Source organism: Branchiostoma floridae, chromosome 10, assembly GCF_000003815.2.
Source record: "Branchiostoma floridae strain S238N-H82 chromosome 10, Bfl_VNyyK, whole genome shotgun sequence".
Taxonomy (NCBI): domain Eukaryota; kingdom Metazoa; phylum Chordata; class Leptocardii; order Amphioxiformes; family Branchiostomatidae; genus Branchiostoma; species Branchiostoma floridae.
The window spans coordinates 1,418,412-1,436,552 of NC_049988.1; the positions used below are offsets into that span (position 1 = coordinate 1,418,412).

The 18,141-nt window shown below is 43.5% G+C and overlaps 1 protein-coding gene across 2 annotated transcripts; it reads right to left on the bottom strand.

Annotated features, from left to right (window-relative positions):
- Window positions 1-39: 39 nt before the first annotated feature.
- Window positions 40-16,323, bottom strand: LOC118424137 (rho guanine nucleotide exchange factor 33-like; the record flags this gene model as incomplete). Of its 2 annotated transcripts, XM_035832647.1 has the most annotated exon segments (15): window positions 40-1,463; window positions 2,061-2,066; window positions 2,384-2,549; window positions 2,726-3,573; window positions 3,880-3,990; window positions 4,277-4,428; window positions 4,924-5,019; window positions 5,181-5,288; window positions 6,124-6,256; window positions 6,533-6,662; window positions 6,957-7,017; window positions 9,196-9,362; window positions 10,431-10,588; window positions 14,846-14,991; window positions 16,159-16,323. In XM_035832647.1, coding segments are annotated over 15 exon segments (2,613 nt in total), but the record flags the coding sequence as incomplete, so codon positions are not given.
- Window positions 16,324-18,141: the final 1,818 nt, after the last annotated feature.

Below are 18,141 nucleotides of genomic sequence, written 5' to 3' on the forward strand. Positions count from 1 at the left end.
GATGAAAGTGATGGGACTAAACAGAAATTGTTTTCAGCATTTTTTTAATTTTGTCACTTGTATATTTGTACAAAATAACTTTGATATGAAAATAGTGCTCATAGTTAAGGGAGAAAATGTTTGACTATGCCCAAACTCTAAAACATTCTGGAAAATCATAAATTAGTTTAGTTTAGAACACCATGTTTGTATACATACAAAAACATGACATTAAAATTAGAACATCTGCATGATGTCTGACTCTTATACAGTATACATATCATAGACATAGTTTGCACCATGAAGTTCAGGGAGATGTTGGTATTGCTTTCTTTCCTTAAAGGGCCTTATTTTCATATGTAAATAAAACTTTTGTATCAAAGCCAACACACATGACGAACCAACAACAGTTGGCAATACCAGTTTGCAAATAATTCAGGTGTGAGTTGTTGATCAAATAGAAGCAAGGCTTCTGGTACTACATTTGTACACACAAAATGTCACACAATATTGCTTGTTCCCAGTTACACTTACGAACTATGAAAGAGTGCAGGATTGCACACAAAGCAAGTGATGAACACCAACTAAACATGGAACTAAACTGAAGTGGCCTAACTGTGTTCTGAGACGTTGGTTAAACTAACCACTACTGCAGGCAAGAGGTACAAAATTGCACATTCACGGTTGTTTTTCTGTACAGAAATATGTTCCAGAGAATATAAATCTACAGAGCAAATCTTTCAGGTGGCTGTAGCGGGGCTGGGTGGAAGGAATGACAAGATACTATTTTGATCCAGTATTGCTGAAAAGCAGTACTTATACAAGCAAAAGAATGCTACTACATGTAATAATATTAAAACTACTTGCTATGGGACAGAAATAATAGATACAATGTAGGCACTTTCTTCATGAAAGAAATGTCAAAGTCTCAAACAGCTATGAAGTACTATTCTTAATACATGGGATTGACTACATACAAGTACATGTATCAGCATTTGGTGGCAGGGAGTTGCTTTTTTATGACAGCTGCCACTTAAGACAAAGTTTTCTCTCTAATGAAGATATGTGCCCTGCAATAGTTAAGATTATTGTCATGGAATGTCCTGAGGTAACTGTCTGGCAATGACAATGCTACTAGCCCTATTCTATTTTTAAAAGAGGGATCAGGCTCCAAGCTTACCCCTTTTCTGGTTACCATCCATCTTTTGAATAAAAAACAATTTATAACCCCCTCTCTTTTATCGTCTGACAGCTGCCCAATACCTTTACATAATATACAAAATAGCCCTGACTACAGGACCTCTACTTTTATTGCTATTCACACTGCACTGCACGGGTCTCCGTTTTCATCATGGAATGTCATCCCTGGTGTAACACTGGGCGGCGTCCGGGACTGCCGGGTGGTGACGATGTCATCGCTGAAGGATGTCAGCTGGGTTGCCACGTTGTCATCATGGCCGTCCAGTTCCTGGACTTTCTGGCCCCTGAAGGGTGAAAAAAGGGTGGCACATGTCAATACTTGCGATAAAATTAGTATAGTTTAAGTATTACATGTAGCTAGTACAGTGTAAGATTGTACGTGAAATGACAAAGGTTAACAGCAGACTGCAGCATTGCTGTATATGTGGTGCACTTCTTATTTGTAATATTCATGTCAAAGAAAGACATGAGGTCTTTCATAACAATGCAAACATGCAAGGTTTCCTGAAGTAGATTCAACTTTTGACACAAGTGCAAGTTATGATCAGAGTGATAGTAACAGTCCAGATCATAACATAGCTACCTAGTACCTGTACCTTTTTTCTATAATAAATGACACTCTGCAGCATTGAACAAAAACAATTATGCTGTTAGTACAGTATTTGGCAGAAGTTGCAACAAAACAAAACAGATAATAAAATCACTGGGACTGAAATTGTTCCTACAAGAAAGGGAAATGATAGTGTTAAGATAAGTTAGTGATGTTGAAACAAACAACACAAAACTATCAATTCAAAACTATCTGTTGCATGTACAACAAAGATACAAGTTGCCTAATCTGTTGAACCACCAGAAGAAATCTCCATGATTCATGTACTTACTTGATACTGTGAGTAGAGAGGAATGAAGAGTCAATACACCACACATGCAAAAGAAAATAGTAGTCACCAATTAGCAAATCAACTCAAAGGTTAGTAAAAGCCATTGTAAACAAAGCTACACCAATGAAAACTTAAATCATTTCAATGATAAGTAATACCAAAAATGTTAGATAGAGTTAGGAATTAGCAAGGAAAATTAGGATTATTTCAAGTAATGTTGTTAATACAAAAATATTGTGGTAGTGGCAAGATTAACATAATTATTACAATCAATCTTTGATGTCATTGAGTTATTTGAAAGTATGACATTCAAAGAAACCTACTTTTTCTTGAAGAAAATGTTTTTAAGGGACTTCTTTAGACCCTTCTTCTTCGGAGATACAGAAGAAGGAGCAGCTTCCTCTGGAGGAGTGGGTTTCCTCTTCTTCTCCTTTCTCTCTTTGGGGATGGGAATCTTTTCTACTGTGGGCTGTTCCTCACTCCAAACACCTGCAGGTTCATACAAGGTAAGTAATCATTCTTGACAGTAATGACAGTGACCGGGCACCATGACAATATTGTCTTAACAGCATCAAACCCCAGTTGTTTTCTTATCTGGCACATGTTGGTTTCCAATCTAACGGCTGAGGACACAAAAATCCTGAGACCACTGAAGTATCACTCACCTGTGAGTTTCTGAGGTACTGGTTCCTCTGGTGTGCGTTTCTTCCCTGATGAAAACCTTACAGACACGTCTCCATTAGGAGTGGATCGTTTTGTTCCACCAGAGGAGGGAGGAGTCTGTCTGTGTCTCTGTCTAGGCTGGACAGGCTGCACGTTTTCTTGTGTCAAGCTCTTGGCAAGAGCCATTGCTAGCTGCTGTTTAGAAGGTGAGGGCTCAGAGACTCCATCTGGAGCGTTTCTTATCACTGTCCTTCCATCGCGAACATCGAAGGCACTGACGGCATGTCTGGTCTGGTTTGAGTGGGGACGGGTAACGGAGACCATGTTGGCAGGCATTGTATTGTTCAACTCTGCCTTGGAGGACTTTTTGGTTCTGGACGGTGCATGAGTGAGAAGAGAAGGCTGGTACTGAGGAGGGTCCAAGGGAGGCTCATCGATGTCATCCCTGTCCCGTATCAACCATGGCATGCTGCGATGGTGAGTGGGGATGTAGTCCTGACTGCTGCCCTCGGAGGGTGCATAATAGTTGTTATACTGGTCCCTGTAGGACTCGTCACTATCATACCTGGGGACACCTGGGTCCAGCATGTGTTCGTACTGACGGCGATGTCTGGGTTTCGGTCTGGGCGGAAGGTTCCTGACAGTCCTAGGTGGAGGGATGGGAGAGCTGGATCTGTAGTTGTGAAACTGTTCGTCTCTACTGTATCTCCTCTGGCCGTACTCATCGTCATACTCATCATAAGGCGCCCGTTTGTGCTGTCTCCTGTCCTCCTCAGGAAACCTGGGTCTGTGCTCATCCTCCCTGTCCTTGCCTGCACGTCTTCTCTGCCGAGCAGCTGCTTTGGCAAACCTGGCAACAAATAGCAGAACCATAAGTTGTGTTGTAGGCTGGAAAATGTCTTTTTTAAGGTCAAAATCAAAGGGAAATCAGGTGTTGTGACAGTCCTGGGGAAGCTTAGCTGCTAGAAATAACCATTTTGTCTTTTGCACATTAAAATTCTGATGGAGTACTTCAATGAGACCTACTTTCTGGAAAATGAATTGAAATCTATACTCTCTTATAAGAGCTGTCGATTCTAGCAAATTCATATTTTCATGTCAATTCAAACCAGATTTCTATAAAGGAATGGTTGTATCAACTTGTATGATAAGTTACCTTCGAGTGGTCGAGGGAGAAGGTACTCTTGGCCCCTTGTCCTCAGAGTGCACCCCACTGTCCCTTGTTGTAGTGCTGCCACTGTTGAAAGTGACATCATAGCTGCTACCACTGTTGACATAGATAACATTTAACATCAATGAATGCCTTGTACATCTTACATACACATCAATATTTGTTAGTGCTGTTTTTTTTAACTAGTGGCTTTTTAAACTAGTGCTGGTGACCAATGAAAAGACGTATTCTACCATTACAAAGCCCTTAACTCCTTTGAGTCTCAGATCCAAGCTCCAACTTGGTCCTCCAGTGCTATCACTATTCAGTGCTACCACAAAGCAGACCCTGAGTGAAGCGAGACTTTCAGACTCCTAACTACTGTATGTTACACAGCTCAGACCTCCTGCTGGGGGACGGCTCCTCCCCTGCTGCCACCCGTGCTGCCGTCTCCATGGAGCTGTTGTACTGGTCCAGGAACCTCTGCAGCTTCTCCAGGGAGCTCTGCAGGTAGTAGTGGTCAGGGTGGTCACTTCTGGTGTGCTTCAGCAGTTTCTAAAGGGAAAACAGGGCAATCATGAACATTCATGCCTGAATTACTGCTATATATACATATTCTGTGAAAAGTTTCATTAGGTTTGCATGTCACTGAATAAAGAGACTCTTCTTACACAACCACTGCTTTACTTCCACAGATGTTCCACTGACATTTCGGTGACCGCCTATCACCTTCCTCAGGTCAATTCTGACTGGTTGACATTGTACCGCAGCAATACTTGTCACTGCTTCGCCTATTGGGTCAGTTAGTCCTCACTCATAGTGAGCAATTGGGGTGGTCTCAATCATGATGTTTCTGACCTAGGGCGAAGAGTTGCTGTTACAGTTCCAATCATGTAACCCGTAACCTTGAGTGGCCTTCAGGCCTTGTTACGTGGTGACCATTGAGTAAAAAAAAAAAAAAAAGAAAGATGCGGTATGCATGCATATTACTGGCACCAGACAGTAGTGGTGCTGAACAGGATAGAAAAGAGTCAGTAGATTAGCACCCACCTGGAAGAAGATGACATATTGTGGTATCCTCTGTACAGGAGCCAGGAGGATGGAGGCCACATCACCAGCTCCTTTGTCCATCCTCGACATGCAGTTCTGAGGGGGATAAATTGTATTTTATTATCAATATCATCATTTACTGCTGCACAGTTTTCATAACTTCTTTTACATTATACAGTCATTATCTCTATCTTTTCATCTATTGTTTTCTACCCTTTTACTAAACAACCTTGCAAAACCGACATCTGTAGCCATACCTTAATGAACTTTCGAAATCTGCCAGAGTGTCTCCTGTTGTGATTCAGTGTTGTCATGGCATCTGGGAAGTCTTTCACATACTCCACATACAGGTCCAGGAAGTTTTTCTGGAAAAAAACAACAACATGATAAGAACTCCTCAAAGTAGCAAATTCATCACAAGTTTAGGATAGATCTACTTTCAAATCGAGACAACAGCGATTTAACTTTTCTTAAAATCATAAGAGCTTGTTGATATATTTCCTGCAATCAGTTTGGTACTAGTCTATGTTTTATGATTGAAAATATCATCTGTTCCATTGATATACATCTCTCTCCAGGGATAAACAAGTCCATTAGCCCGATTGTTCCGGGAAAGTACAAGTGCTGTTCGGGCAAGTAGAAGTGCTTCCCCACTTGCCCACGGGCAAGTAAGAATTTCCAGATGTGACCCGCACAAATTACCACTGAGTGTGACAGCACATGGGGCTGAATGCCTGCCTATATTGACCATGTCATTTTTAAGCCAGTAGAAACATCGATTTTGGATGATAGGGCCACATCAAACCTCAAACTGAAAAAAACAAACTGAAAGTGAAAATACATAGAAAAATGTAATTTAAATTTCTGGCAAGTGAAAATTTGGTTCGGGCAAGTAAATTTATTATGTACTTGCCCGATAGGACAAGTGAATTTTTGAAATCTTGTCTAACCCTACTCTCTCTCTCTCTCTGACCGGTTTAGCGTCTGTTCTTCCCTGTAGCAGGGGTTGGACGTGTCGCCAAGACGTTATATACATATCAACAAGATCATCATAGGTGCAAAACAACAACAACTGTTTTTTAACACTGGTGCTGACAGCCATACAGCCATACTTTTATCACAGTTTGAAAATCCAATCCAACACAAATATACATGTAACCATGACTGCTGAATCCTAGAGCCTGAGTGTGTGAGTTTTACCTGATCTGTTAGCTGCCCACAGATGTCCCCTATCACCCCCTGCCACGCCCTGTTGTCCTTCCTCCCCTGCATCTTCCTCAGCAGACTGCTGTGGTTCATGTGCAGTCTCTGGAGTACAGCTGGGAACATTGCACTGCACAGACACAACACACACATTAACTACATTGCTAATGTACCAAAGGAAGAACTCTTACACCATCAGAAACACTTTGGTTGTGCTCAATAATTTTTGTCTAAATTAACAGACTCTTGTCCCTAACCGTTCCTTAATCCACTGACAATGTAAGTAGCAACCCACTATTTACAGCAGACACCTTCCTCTACATATGATTGTAGCACTCCAAGCAAAAACACAGGATTGACACCTAACATACATCTACTACTCCCCAAACTGCTCCTATTTTCCCACCTGATTTCTCTGCTGGACACCAGGTCAGCCTGGCGCAGTGGTTCCACCACCTTCTCCTGCAGGGCTGCCAGGTACGACACATACTGACTCTCACTCTCCACAAAGTCTTGGGTTATGCTGCCTCGCAAGCCTGGGTTAGATATGGAGAAAAAAAGGAATAGTAAGATGTCAATCTCCTATTTTGTAAAGAAAAAGTGCACCATTCAATTGTACTACATGTATGATTAGCAGACGTGTCCCCAGCACTTCAACTTAACATAAATGGCAGTCTTTTTGTCTACCAGTCAGTATGCTACAGGTTACAATGGCATTGGCAACAGGTCTGAGGCAAGAGAAACACAGGCAGACTACAGTAATCTTACAGGAACTGCAAGTACTGGTTGACGGCACATTTGTTTTGTAACGGAAATCATGATCTTCTGACCTTCTGCACTGTTGTTGTTCCTGTGGTTTTTCTTGGGTGGCGTTCGTAGGGACTTACTCACCTGGAACACACAAGACAAACAATACTTCAGGAGGTGGTGGTGCATGCTGTTAATGCCTAGAAATACAGGTCAAGTGGACCTGTTCAGGCACTAAGTACAAGTACGTGCATGGAATAAAGAGAAGCACAGTACGTTGTCACGTATCACATGTAATACACATATAAGACACAACCAAGGAGTTGATAAAATCTTCTTTTACGACAACCGACCATACAGATTTTGGCTACAAGCCGAAGCATATGCTGAAGCATACTGGACAAACTACCAACTTTCGAGAAAACAATGAGTGTGAAGGAAATTACTGTAATTCCTGATTTTTTCAATGTACTGTTATGTTCACGGTTTTCACTGTGATGACTGTAACGTGAATTTATCATTACTGATAACAAATAAATCACAATCTTTTTTACATGGACCTGCCGATACCGTGAACATTTAGTTCCGAGAACAAGTTAAATTTTCTCAGAACGTGAAAGTTTGGTACTGAGAAGACAAAGTGAATTACAGTATAAGAGTAATAGCTCAGTGGGGCTGACTTGCTAAATACAATCTTTCTGAATTGTCATTTCAGCATTTACATACAATATTTTCATTTTATCAAAAACTGACTTGAACCACCTGGATCTACAAGTAGGAATATCATGATCAAACATATCAACAACCCTGCCATCTGACACCTGTACACAACAGTAGGATGAACCCAGATAAACACCTGTGACAAAACAAACAGGGTAACCTAACCCTGTACAGGTGACCAACATGTCACACTCCAGTGGAGCTACTGAACATCCATGCTAATGTGGACATACAAAGTGTCCTTTTTCACAATCACTGAGGCTTCCTCAGTTAAACATGGGGGTGTACAGGGGGGCTTTGGTAACCAAGACAACCTTTGATTCCATCAGTAGGGAAGCCAAGCAACACCCAGAACAACTCTTGAAGAGTTATTTACTTTTCATTAACCTAAGGGTTAAACATTGAGGGGGGAACTCATCTTTCCATTGTCAGGACAATTTCAGATGCAAGGGGTAGCACCAATAAATCAAAACAAACTGCAAGTCATAGCAGGACTAAGCCTCTCTTTTAGAGAGTATACTACTGTGTAGTTTGCCAATTTATATCTGAAAGTCAAACAACAAAGAAAGTATTTCACCTTTTCCTAGATTAAAACCATATAGGCCAAGAGCACCTAAGTCCAGTGAGTCTCATGGTTGTATTATGTAAACTCAAATATTTTATCTGCAGGTACACTTCCTTCAAACACAATTGTATGTTTTTAGTTAAAGCTTTTCTTACTTCACATTTTTAATTGGGGAAACCCAATCTTGCCCCAAGCTAAAGTCTCCCCAACATAAGGGTCTTGTTGTCTTCACTCGTCCACTTTCAACTTATTTGCAGCCAATGGCTTCAAACAAACAAAAAACTTAATTAACCACCAAATTGCAACTTTAAAAGAAACAGATCATTAATTCTTTGCACAGATTAAGGTAGGATGACCATTTTCCAAAGTCTTGACCCTAAGCTGGAGTCTAGAGAAGAAGAGTCTACTGGAATGTTTTACTTTAGGTAAGAATATGCCAGTTTTGCCCAGGGCATATCTGGTTGCTACCTGTTTGCACACAGCTAATTGTACAGAGGGCCCATCAGTGGTCCCTGATGGGATTGGGAAAATTGGATATCATGTGGCTGCCTGGGGCAACCCCACTGTTGGTGGTGGTGTCCACTGTCTGATGAGCACCAAATTGCATTTGTTTTAGGGGAAATAGCTTCTTATTGGAACAAATAACAACTTAAGCAACATTTTTTAGAATTTTTATAGTATCTAATATATTCTGAGGGATCTGAATGGATCTTGGTAGCATCATGTTCTGAATCTGAGCTCAGGAGTTTTCTGCTTGAGTGGAATGCCATGTTGTAGGAGGATGTAGGAGGAGGAAGCTTGTACAGCAGGTGTGTGGCAAATCAATTAACAACACCTGTTTAATAAAAACTCACAGTTCAATACGTTAATAGTTTGATATATTTTGATGCATGTCCACAATTTCACACCTTTTTGCTCATGACCATAATACATCCTGCTTAGGAATGGCACACTGAAGAATGTCAGATGCACAAGCTGGCATGCTACACAGATATCTGTCTTGCTGTATGAAAAGGAAACAGGTTCAACATGAATACCTCCATCCGTTTAGTTGATGTGATGAAAAATGATTCCTCGTCCTCCTCGCTGGACGCCCCACTGCCGGCCTCCAGACACTGTTGCCGTAGCGACAGGCTGAGGCGGAGACTACGCTGGGCGGCACGTGTCAGGGAATCGTCCGAGTCCACCCCATTGTCCAGATCATCTGCAGATAGATAGGTGACAGATTGGCAATTAGTAGTGTTGGATCTTGTACACCAGACAATCTGTCCTGATATCACAACTTTTCTAAAGAAGATATGAAAACATTAACCATCAGCACAAACAATCTTGTTTGAAGATGGATGTTAAGCCAAATGTCTTGGTCAGTGGACACACAAAGACTAGTCAGTGGTAGACAGCAATTCCATCATCACATTCTGTCTGGGATTTCAAACCTGCCATGTCGAAGTAAACATACACAAAATTACTGACGTAACAAGATCTGGATTGCTTCACCTGACAACCTGACATTACTTTGTTCCATTGTATATATTGTCTTAATACAGGTCACATGTCAATTTTACATGCTGTTATATGAGATAAAATATTTCACTTACACTTAGGCCACACCAATTTAATTGGTTGGTTCCTGGATTTTTACAGTGAAAATATAGCAAACGGACATCATAAAAGCAATAGGCAGGGAGGAAAACTCGACTGTTTTTATTTTTCTAAAATCCGATGACCAACAAATTGATGTGGCCTTGAGGTAATAAAAAATCTTAAGTACGAGTAAACAAATAACACTTTTGACAGACTTTCTACATTGATAAAGGAATACCAGGTATCAAATTGAATGCAAGCCCCATATGACGCTTAATCTTATGGCAGTCATCCAATTTCTTTCATAATTTTGCAGTGAATAAATACTTTTCCGTTCTATTTGTCTTCTCGTCTTCAGGGACTGACATCAATAACAACCTTCCTTGCTGAGCAAGCATAAGTGGTCTGTAGACATTTGAGCATGCTTGTGAAACTCTATAAAGATGATAAATTTCAAAACCAAAATGTCCAATTTCCTAATGAAGTCCTTAAAAATATTCCATGGTTATGAATTTTTAAAGATTTAAATTTTGACCCAAATACTGGTACTAACAAACATTAATATGCATGTTTGACCCCACCTTTACCCACGGCCACAAAGCTAAGAAATAAATCTCTATCATAGTCTATGACAGTTTAGGGTTAATTGACCTGTTCTTCTACTCTCATACCACAAAACTGTCAATACCTGGTGCTGCCAGACTGGCCAGGTAAGGATGCAGCAGGGGGGAGACAGGGTGGGTGTCATCGTGCTCATCCTCTGCTCCACTGTCAGGGTCACTGGGCTGGTTACTATGACGATGAGAATGCTCCGAAGACTTGGACGGAGTAAGGTGCTCCTTTTTCCTGAAGCACATCCATGTGAAAACATATTATTTGTTTAGTAAGTATCTCTAGCAACCAAGATATGCTCAAATTTTCAATTAAGAACACCCTATATTTCATAGTGTTGATTTAGGCGGAAAGCGTAAATGAAATAATTTACTGCGCATGAGCCATGACCTATGCCCTCGGGCTCACGTGATTCATCCTGTCTCCCATGTAAAGCAGTCCGAGAGGACGTAGATCGCAGAGTTAACTTTTATGCAACTTTTTGTGCAAGTTTACGCGATTCGACATGCCAAAACGGGCCAAAAAATGTCCCGGGTGCGGGCAAGACAACTCCCTTCACCCCAACGGCAGAGGTAACAAGCAGTGTAAGGGGATCAGCCAGCCTGTCCACTCTGACACGGAGTCTGTAGAGACCACGCCGCCGGCGGGCGGCAAGGTCAAAGCCACCGCAGATCTGGAGAGGCGAAAAGCCGAGTTACAAGAGCAGCTTACGCAAGCCCGTTTGGAGAAGGAAGTCGCCGAGTTGGAGGAAGAGCTCCAGAAGGCACGCTGCAGCACAGAACCCGCCAAAGAGACCGATCCTACTCTTCCAAAGCCGACGGAGCTGCACAAGACAGACCCCGCGCACACGAGTTTGTTGGGCCCCGGCGATATCACGTTACAGCAGTTACGTGACAACAGTCCTCTGCAGGCGCAGGTGACCGCAAAGTATCCAGATCTTATCGGCTCTCGGAAGAAGACAGAAGGCAAGACCCTCTCCCCTGAGGCTTTCGTGTACAGTTTCGAGTCAGCAGAACCGAAAAAGTATGACGAGCTCACGATGGAGGAGTTTTTAGTTGGAAGCATGGGCTTGTTACAAACAGCCGTCGCCTCCATGCCACAGTGGGAATTGGCGGGAAGGCTGTCTATCCTCCAATGCGCCTGTACGAAGTTGGCTAGATACAAGTGGCAAGTCGTGAGGAGCTTTCACGCAGCAGCGTTGCGGGAGGCGTTACGAAAACCGGGCTCCTGGTCGGCGGACTGGACCGACTTAAAAGAGATGTACTTTGATGCGGACCCAACACGTCTCAAGCCTTCTAGTGAAGCGACCAGTCAGGCACCCGCCGAAAAACCAAAGGCGCCTAAGTTTTGCTGGGCCTTCAACGAGAATGACTGCAGCGTCTCGTCCTGCGGGTTTGAGCATGCCTGTTCCTTCTGCTGGAAAAGACTGAACAGAAAATACAAGCATTCTGAGACCGATTGTGAAAGGAAGAAGACAGATGCAAAGCGGTCTACCGGCGCCCAAGCCGCCGGGAGCACGGCCTGACAAACTCCCGGACAAGCAAGCGCGGGAATCGGTAGCGTCACCGATTCAGTAGACGCGCAACACACTGTGAGTAGTGTCTTTGTTGGTGCCGATATCTTTGCCTCCCGAGAGGTTTCTGTTCCTGTTAGTTTTCGGGTTTCGCATAAAACCCGCAGTATTCATGTTGACGACCTTCCTCCGACGGAAGGCAGTGCAATGTTGCACATTCAGGATGGTACGAGTTCATGTGACTTTGCTTCTCGTGACGATGACAGGGGTGAGGAGATGGACTCAACTGCTGCGACAAAAGCAGGTGCTGTTTTGCACAATAGGGACAGTATGTCTGAACTTGGTATCGATGGTAGTTTGCCGGCTTCGCAGAAAAACCGGAGTGATTATGTAGACTTATTTGCTTCAATAGAAGACGGTGCAGCCTTCCACCTTCCGGAAGGTACAAGTACATGTGCCTTCAACTCTCGTGATGATAATTATGGGGGAGGCTTCAGTGAAGTTTACTTTGACCTGCCCACTTCTACTGGCAGCACTCAGGCGCCGCACTTTCCGGACAGTGGTTCATGGCCTTCGACATTCGGCGATCGTGGGTCGTATATCTCGGAGATCGGGTTACAAGATTTCCACAGAAGCAGCAATGTCAGCAGTTTCAAGACTGACATCGTAGTAATGTGTGACAATGAAGCCGCTGTAACGGTGTTGAACTCCGGTCTACAGTCGCCCTTGCAGCTGCTGGACTCCGAGGTTGACCAGGCCAAGAAGTCAGCCTTCGCAGCAGGCACCTACAGCGATTTCCGAACCCAGTGGAGAGCGTTCCTGTTATTCTGCGAGTTTTTCGGACTTCCTGCAATTCCTACAGACTCTAAGACACTCACCAGGTTCGCGCAGTTCCTATCCCGCTCGCTGAAGAGCCCGAACAGTGTCCAGCTTTATGTTCATGGAGCGCGAACGCTGCAGCGCTTCCACGGCTTTGAGCCCCCACCAGCAGGCGGCTTCGAGCTAAAACTAGTCATTAATTCCATCCGCAGGTCCTCCTCTCATGTGCCGCAACAAAAGCTCCCAATCACTCCAGCCATCTTGCTACGCATCCGGGAAGAGTTGGACTTGACGAGACCTCTGCACGCGACGCTGTGGGCCGCCTTCTGTGTAGCGTTTTTCTCCTTACTCCGTAAGTCCAATCTGGTTCCAAAATCGCAGTCCTCCTTCGACCCAGCCAAACGTCTGACACGCCGGGCCATCCAAGTCTCCGGGGACTGTGTAGTGCTTCGTGTCACGTGGTCTAAGACCATACAATTCCGGCAAAAGGTGCTGCTACTTCCTCTACCAGAGCTGACGGGACATCCTCTGTGCCCGAAACACGCGTACCTTCACATGTGTAACATGATCCGGGCCCCCCTCGATGCACCTGCCTTTCTTGTACCCAGCACCGGCGGACACATGACACCCTAGTCAAACATCTGAAGACGCTCCTCTACGCGGTAGGCTTACCTCCAAGCAGCTATTCCGGCCACAGCTTTCGGCGTGGGCGGTGCGACCTACGCCTGGCATTGCGGGGCGGACCCGCAAGTGCTGAAGCTGCTGGGTGACTGGTCTTCGGACGCTTTCCAGGCTTACCTCGACTGCACCTTCGACCAGAGATATGAGTTCGCGCAGCTGCTCGCCGGCAAAATAAAGAGTGGTATCCTAGCTATATAGACACTTAGTTCTCTACACACTCCACTCTACCGCAGACTCTCGATAGCTCTACTCACAGAATTAGTCTGTGCGGTACCATTGTATAGTCATGTTCAGCCCAGCACGGCTCATGTACCTTATTGTGAGTGAGAGTATCCACAATTGTACGCAAGCCTAGGCAGCCGTTGTGCCATTATATGGACGTTACTGGTTAAAGTATAGGTTTAGGCGATTCTAGTTCACCCTTTCAGCCCGCAGCAGCATTGTGTTTTGTTCAGCTGCAGTCGAACCTCAGTGCACATGCCACGTCTTGCCTATGTAGCTACAGTTGGGCACGTCAACTTGTTAATGATATACGTAGATTACGTCCCAGTTAGGGTCATATCGGCTTCCCAATGTCAGGTTCAGCCTGAGTTATAATTGTTCATGTTCGGCCTGAATTGCTTACACGATGTCAAGCCTAGCCGGGTTATTAATGTTCAGTTTAGAAAGAATCGTTTACATGCATTAGAAGCGCTGTAGACAGTGCTACGATCTTGGTTAGTGTGCGTGGCCAGTGGTTTTGTATCACGTCACTGCATTGTTCCTTAGCTACTCAGTTCTGCACCCACTCAGCACGTTCACTGCACTCTCCCCTCCCCGGCAATTCCCTGCGGGCTTGGTCCTGGTGGTTGGTCATTCTCCTGAACATTAAAAGTTACATTGATTCCAAGCCCACACAGGTGTTATTGCCTTCCTGAGCGAGAGTGCAGTTAATTGTGTTGATTTAGGCGGAAAGCGTAAATGAAATAATTTACTGCGCATGAGCCATGACCTATGCCCTTGGGCTCACGTGATTCATCCTGTCTCCCATGTAAAGCAGTCCGAGAGGACGTAGATCGCAGAGTTAACTTTTATGCACCCCCCCACCCACCTCGTGGTTGGTCATTCTCCTGAACATTAAAAGTTACATTGATTCCAAGCCCACACAGGTGTTATTGCCTTCCTGAGCGAGAGTGCAGTTAATTCTGTAACAACATTCCTCTTTGCTACACCTAATACAAATGTATCAAAATCAGGTTTCAACATTGTTGAGACTGTAAAATCAGCATAGATATGTTAAGTTGAAGCACAGCAAAACTATTGAGAGTAAGTCTGTTTGCTACTGTGTTGCACCCTGAATATTAATGTTATTTGAGTTGCCCTTTTAGTTTGTTCTATGCCAAACAACTTCTCCAATACATCAAATGGAATGTAACACTTCTAGCAACACTCTGCTTAAAATGCATTTCTAACAGACTCTATCAAAAATGGTATCCTACTTGAGGTTATTGGAGGACTCCTTGAGCTTGACAATCTCATCCCTGATGCTGTCCCTGTCTGTCAGCAGACTGTCCACCTTCTGCTGCAGGGCCTGCTGGCTATCATTGGTCTGCTGGAGCTGGGCTCGGATGAAGTCAAAATCACCCTGGATACACACAAGGAAATCAACGTCAATATAATCAAGTTTCAATGGATGGATGTTTTCTATTATCAAAATAGGGTTAGTTATATAGTGTGTTAGTTAGGCCCGATCTAGACACATTTTTTCCCGATATAGCCGCATCTGCCGATATCGGCGGGGCCGATATCGGGGCGCATCTAAACACATTTTGCAAATGGCAGCGCGGGATATCCGCTCGTAGCGCGGAACACCCGCGGCGCGGAACATTCGTGACCCCTTTTGACCTCTGGTGACACATCCCGCGGATTTCAAAATGGCAGGAATGCCGGTAGCTTTTCCACTCGTTATCAATCAGGTAATGTTCTTTCTGTAAGGATGGGCCATGCAAGGGTAGGGCGCAGGAGGCGATTGAGATACAGGGAGAGACGACAGCGGCCGGCTAGAGTGAACGCAGCGTTCTTTCTCGCTGCCCTGATTGTGGCGGAGGGTGGAAAGCCTGTACACCGGGGTGTACCAAGGAATCCCGCGTCCTTTTGGGATCTCCTCCTCCGACCATACACGCGGTTTCTGCATGGCTCCATGTGCAACGGAAGCGCCCAGCTTTTCCCTCCGCCATCTTGCTCTCCCGCGCTAATACCAGTATGCCGCTGTTCCCGCGTTATATGCTAATGAGCCCGCGTTAACTGTAGTTATATGCTAATGAGCTTCGCGAATTCGCAGAGCATCTACACGCGCGCGAAACATGTCGGGGACCCCTGCTAAGGTATCGGTAAGGTATCGTTAGATGGCTTACGAATGGTCCGATTGTGGAGAAATTTTCCCGATATAGTAATGGCGATATAGTAGTTGCATCTAGACACTGAAAAAAAGCTGTCGGCGAGAGGTAGTAGGCTCGCCGATATCGGGAAAAACTGTGTGTAGATCGCGCCTTAGCAGCCATGTGTTCTTCCTGTAACAAAGGAACTACTCTACGTCGGTATTCATGTCATTTCAGAAGGCTAAGCGACAATCACAAATCTTACTTGAAAATATTTTCAATGAAAAATTAATGCCTTTCCTTAAAAATCAAATGTATTCTTCACAACTCATTCTCTTTTCAATCATCCCTCCTTTTTAATCTAGGGGGACAGTTTTTCCTTCCTACTTAATGAACACTTGGAGAAGTTCCAAGGATAAGCTGGTGACCCTGACCTTGAGTGAGTGGAACATCTCGCTGAGCTCCAGCACCTGCTGCCTGAACTCACTCTTGCTGTTATCCAGCCGCTCCTCGATCTGTTTGTCATCTATCTGGATACGGCCCAGCTCCTGCATGGCCCCTTCAAACCCACACTTCATGTCTGACACCAAGGACTGCAGCTGGAATACACAAAAAAGGAAAATCACATCAATATGTCACTTTAAAACATTTAGCCGAGAAACAAATGGTTTACAACAATGCTGAAATAAGATCACAAACACCTCAGAATCTTTTGTATGATAATGGCTACAAACTGAAACACCGGCAAAACCAGGGCACCTTTTGTCTGAAATCTTGTGGCAAAGATGTATATGAAGGAACCACAAAAATGATCTAATCTTGATAGAACCTATGTAAAAATCAAATTGTGCAGCAACAATCTAGACAAGCAAGTCAAACTAGTTATCACAACTCCCAATGCAAGAGCCACAGCAACCTGTATCTCAGGTGTGATCTAGTGTTAGACTGGGTCTTTGGGTTAATGCAAAGCACTCTAAAACCTTGGCAATGCCATAAAACACTCAAGAGGTGCCTCATTTTGTCCCTGGAGGAAGATGTCCGTTATATTGCAAGGTGTTAGATACTTTCTATTTTGCATTATTGATGAGTTTTGGGGAGACATGTAAAAGCACTTTCCACTGTGGAAGAACCTGCCAGATACAACAGCTCCTATAGACTCTCATCATTTATCATGAGATATCCTGGGGTCCAACTACTGATCATGCTATACATAATATATAATGCAGAAAGCCATAAATCTAAGGCTGGTAAGGTCTCCTCAATAGCCAGACAATTCATCATAGATAAAAATAATTTTCTTCTCTTGGTTGCATGATAAGAAATATTGGTTTACTTTGTTTGATTGACCAGTTCATTATTTGTTTAACTACTTCATAATTTTCAAGGATAGACTCATAGAGCAAAGAACTCAATTGAAAGTGGTTGAATAAGATTGGGTGCAAAACATCATAAACCAGTACCTGCCACACTTGCAATACAGCTACTATTACTATTAGGAAAATACTTTAATATGCTTTGGAATTTATATAGTCTCTTGTATTATCTTGGTACAATAGAAGTCAAACGAAGAGCATCATTATGGAAACTACATGGGAATTCCTCTGCCAGTATGCGATACACCTGATCAAGACACCCAAGACCATCTTCAACAAAAGCACTGGAGCATATGAAATGGAGAATACATGTATATCTTTCCAACAGTGAAAATGATACCACTGGGCACAGACACAGACAGTATAATGGAAGATGGCTCCTGATATCAGGTTTCTGGTCTTATCTGTCCTATTGTGTACCATCGCTGGTAAACAAGCTGTCCACCCTTTGTATGACTATGCTTGCTTGACAACATTATAGAAAGTACATGTGCATTACTGACAGTTACAAGTGCTGGACACCCATGTAAAAAAAAACTTGAGTTGGACAACTTTTTAAAAATTCACTTGGTTGAACCAACTTTTCACTGGCCCAAAATTTAAATCACATGAAACATTTCTGTGCAATTTGACTTGCAGCAAGGAAATCTTATTTTTCAGTAAAAAAAAAAGGCACTTAAAAGTTCAAAGCATTTAACTCAACCATTGCCTATCCACAGCTACCCATGGAAAAACACATTGAACCAATTGGGAAAGTAAAAGCCGGACATACACTTGCAACCGCACTTTCACCTGCTCCAGACAATTGGGCCAAAGGACTTGTCCAACCATGCAACTGCATCCATTGGTCGACAAACACTTATTTCCTTTAGGAGGCAGAAATTCAAATTGGAAACAGAAATGTTATTTCTGTCCCCCTGAGTACTTAACACAGTAGATATGGCCTAAGAACCAAAAAAGGGAATGTCAAGAAGAAGCACTCACTATCAAGCTTAAAGCTAAGTCAACATATTTTCACATTCAACAATTCAAGGAAAACTACCT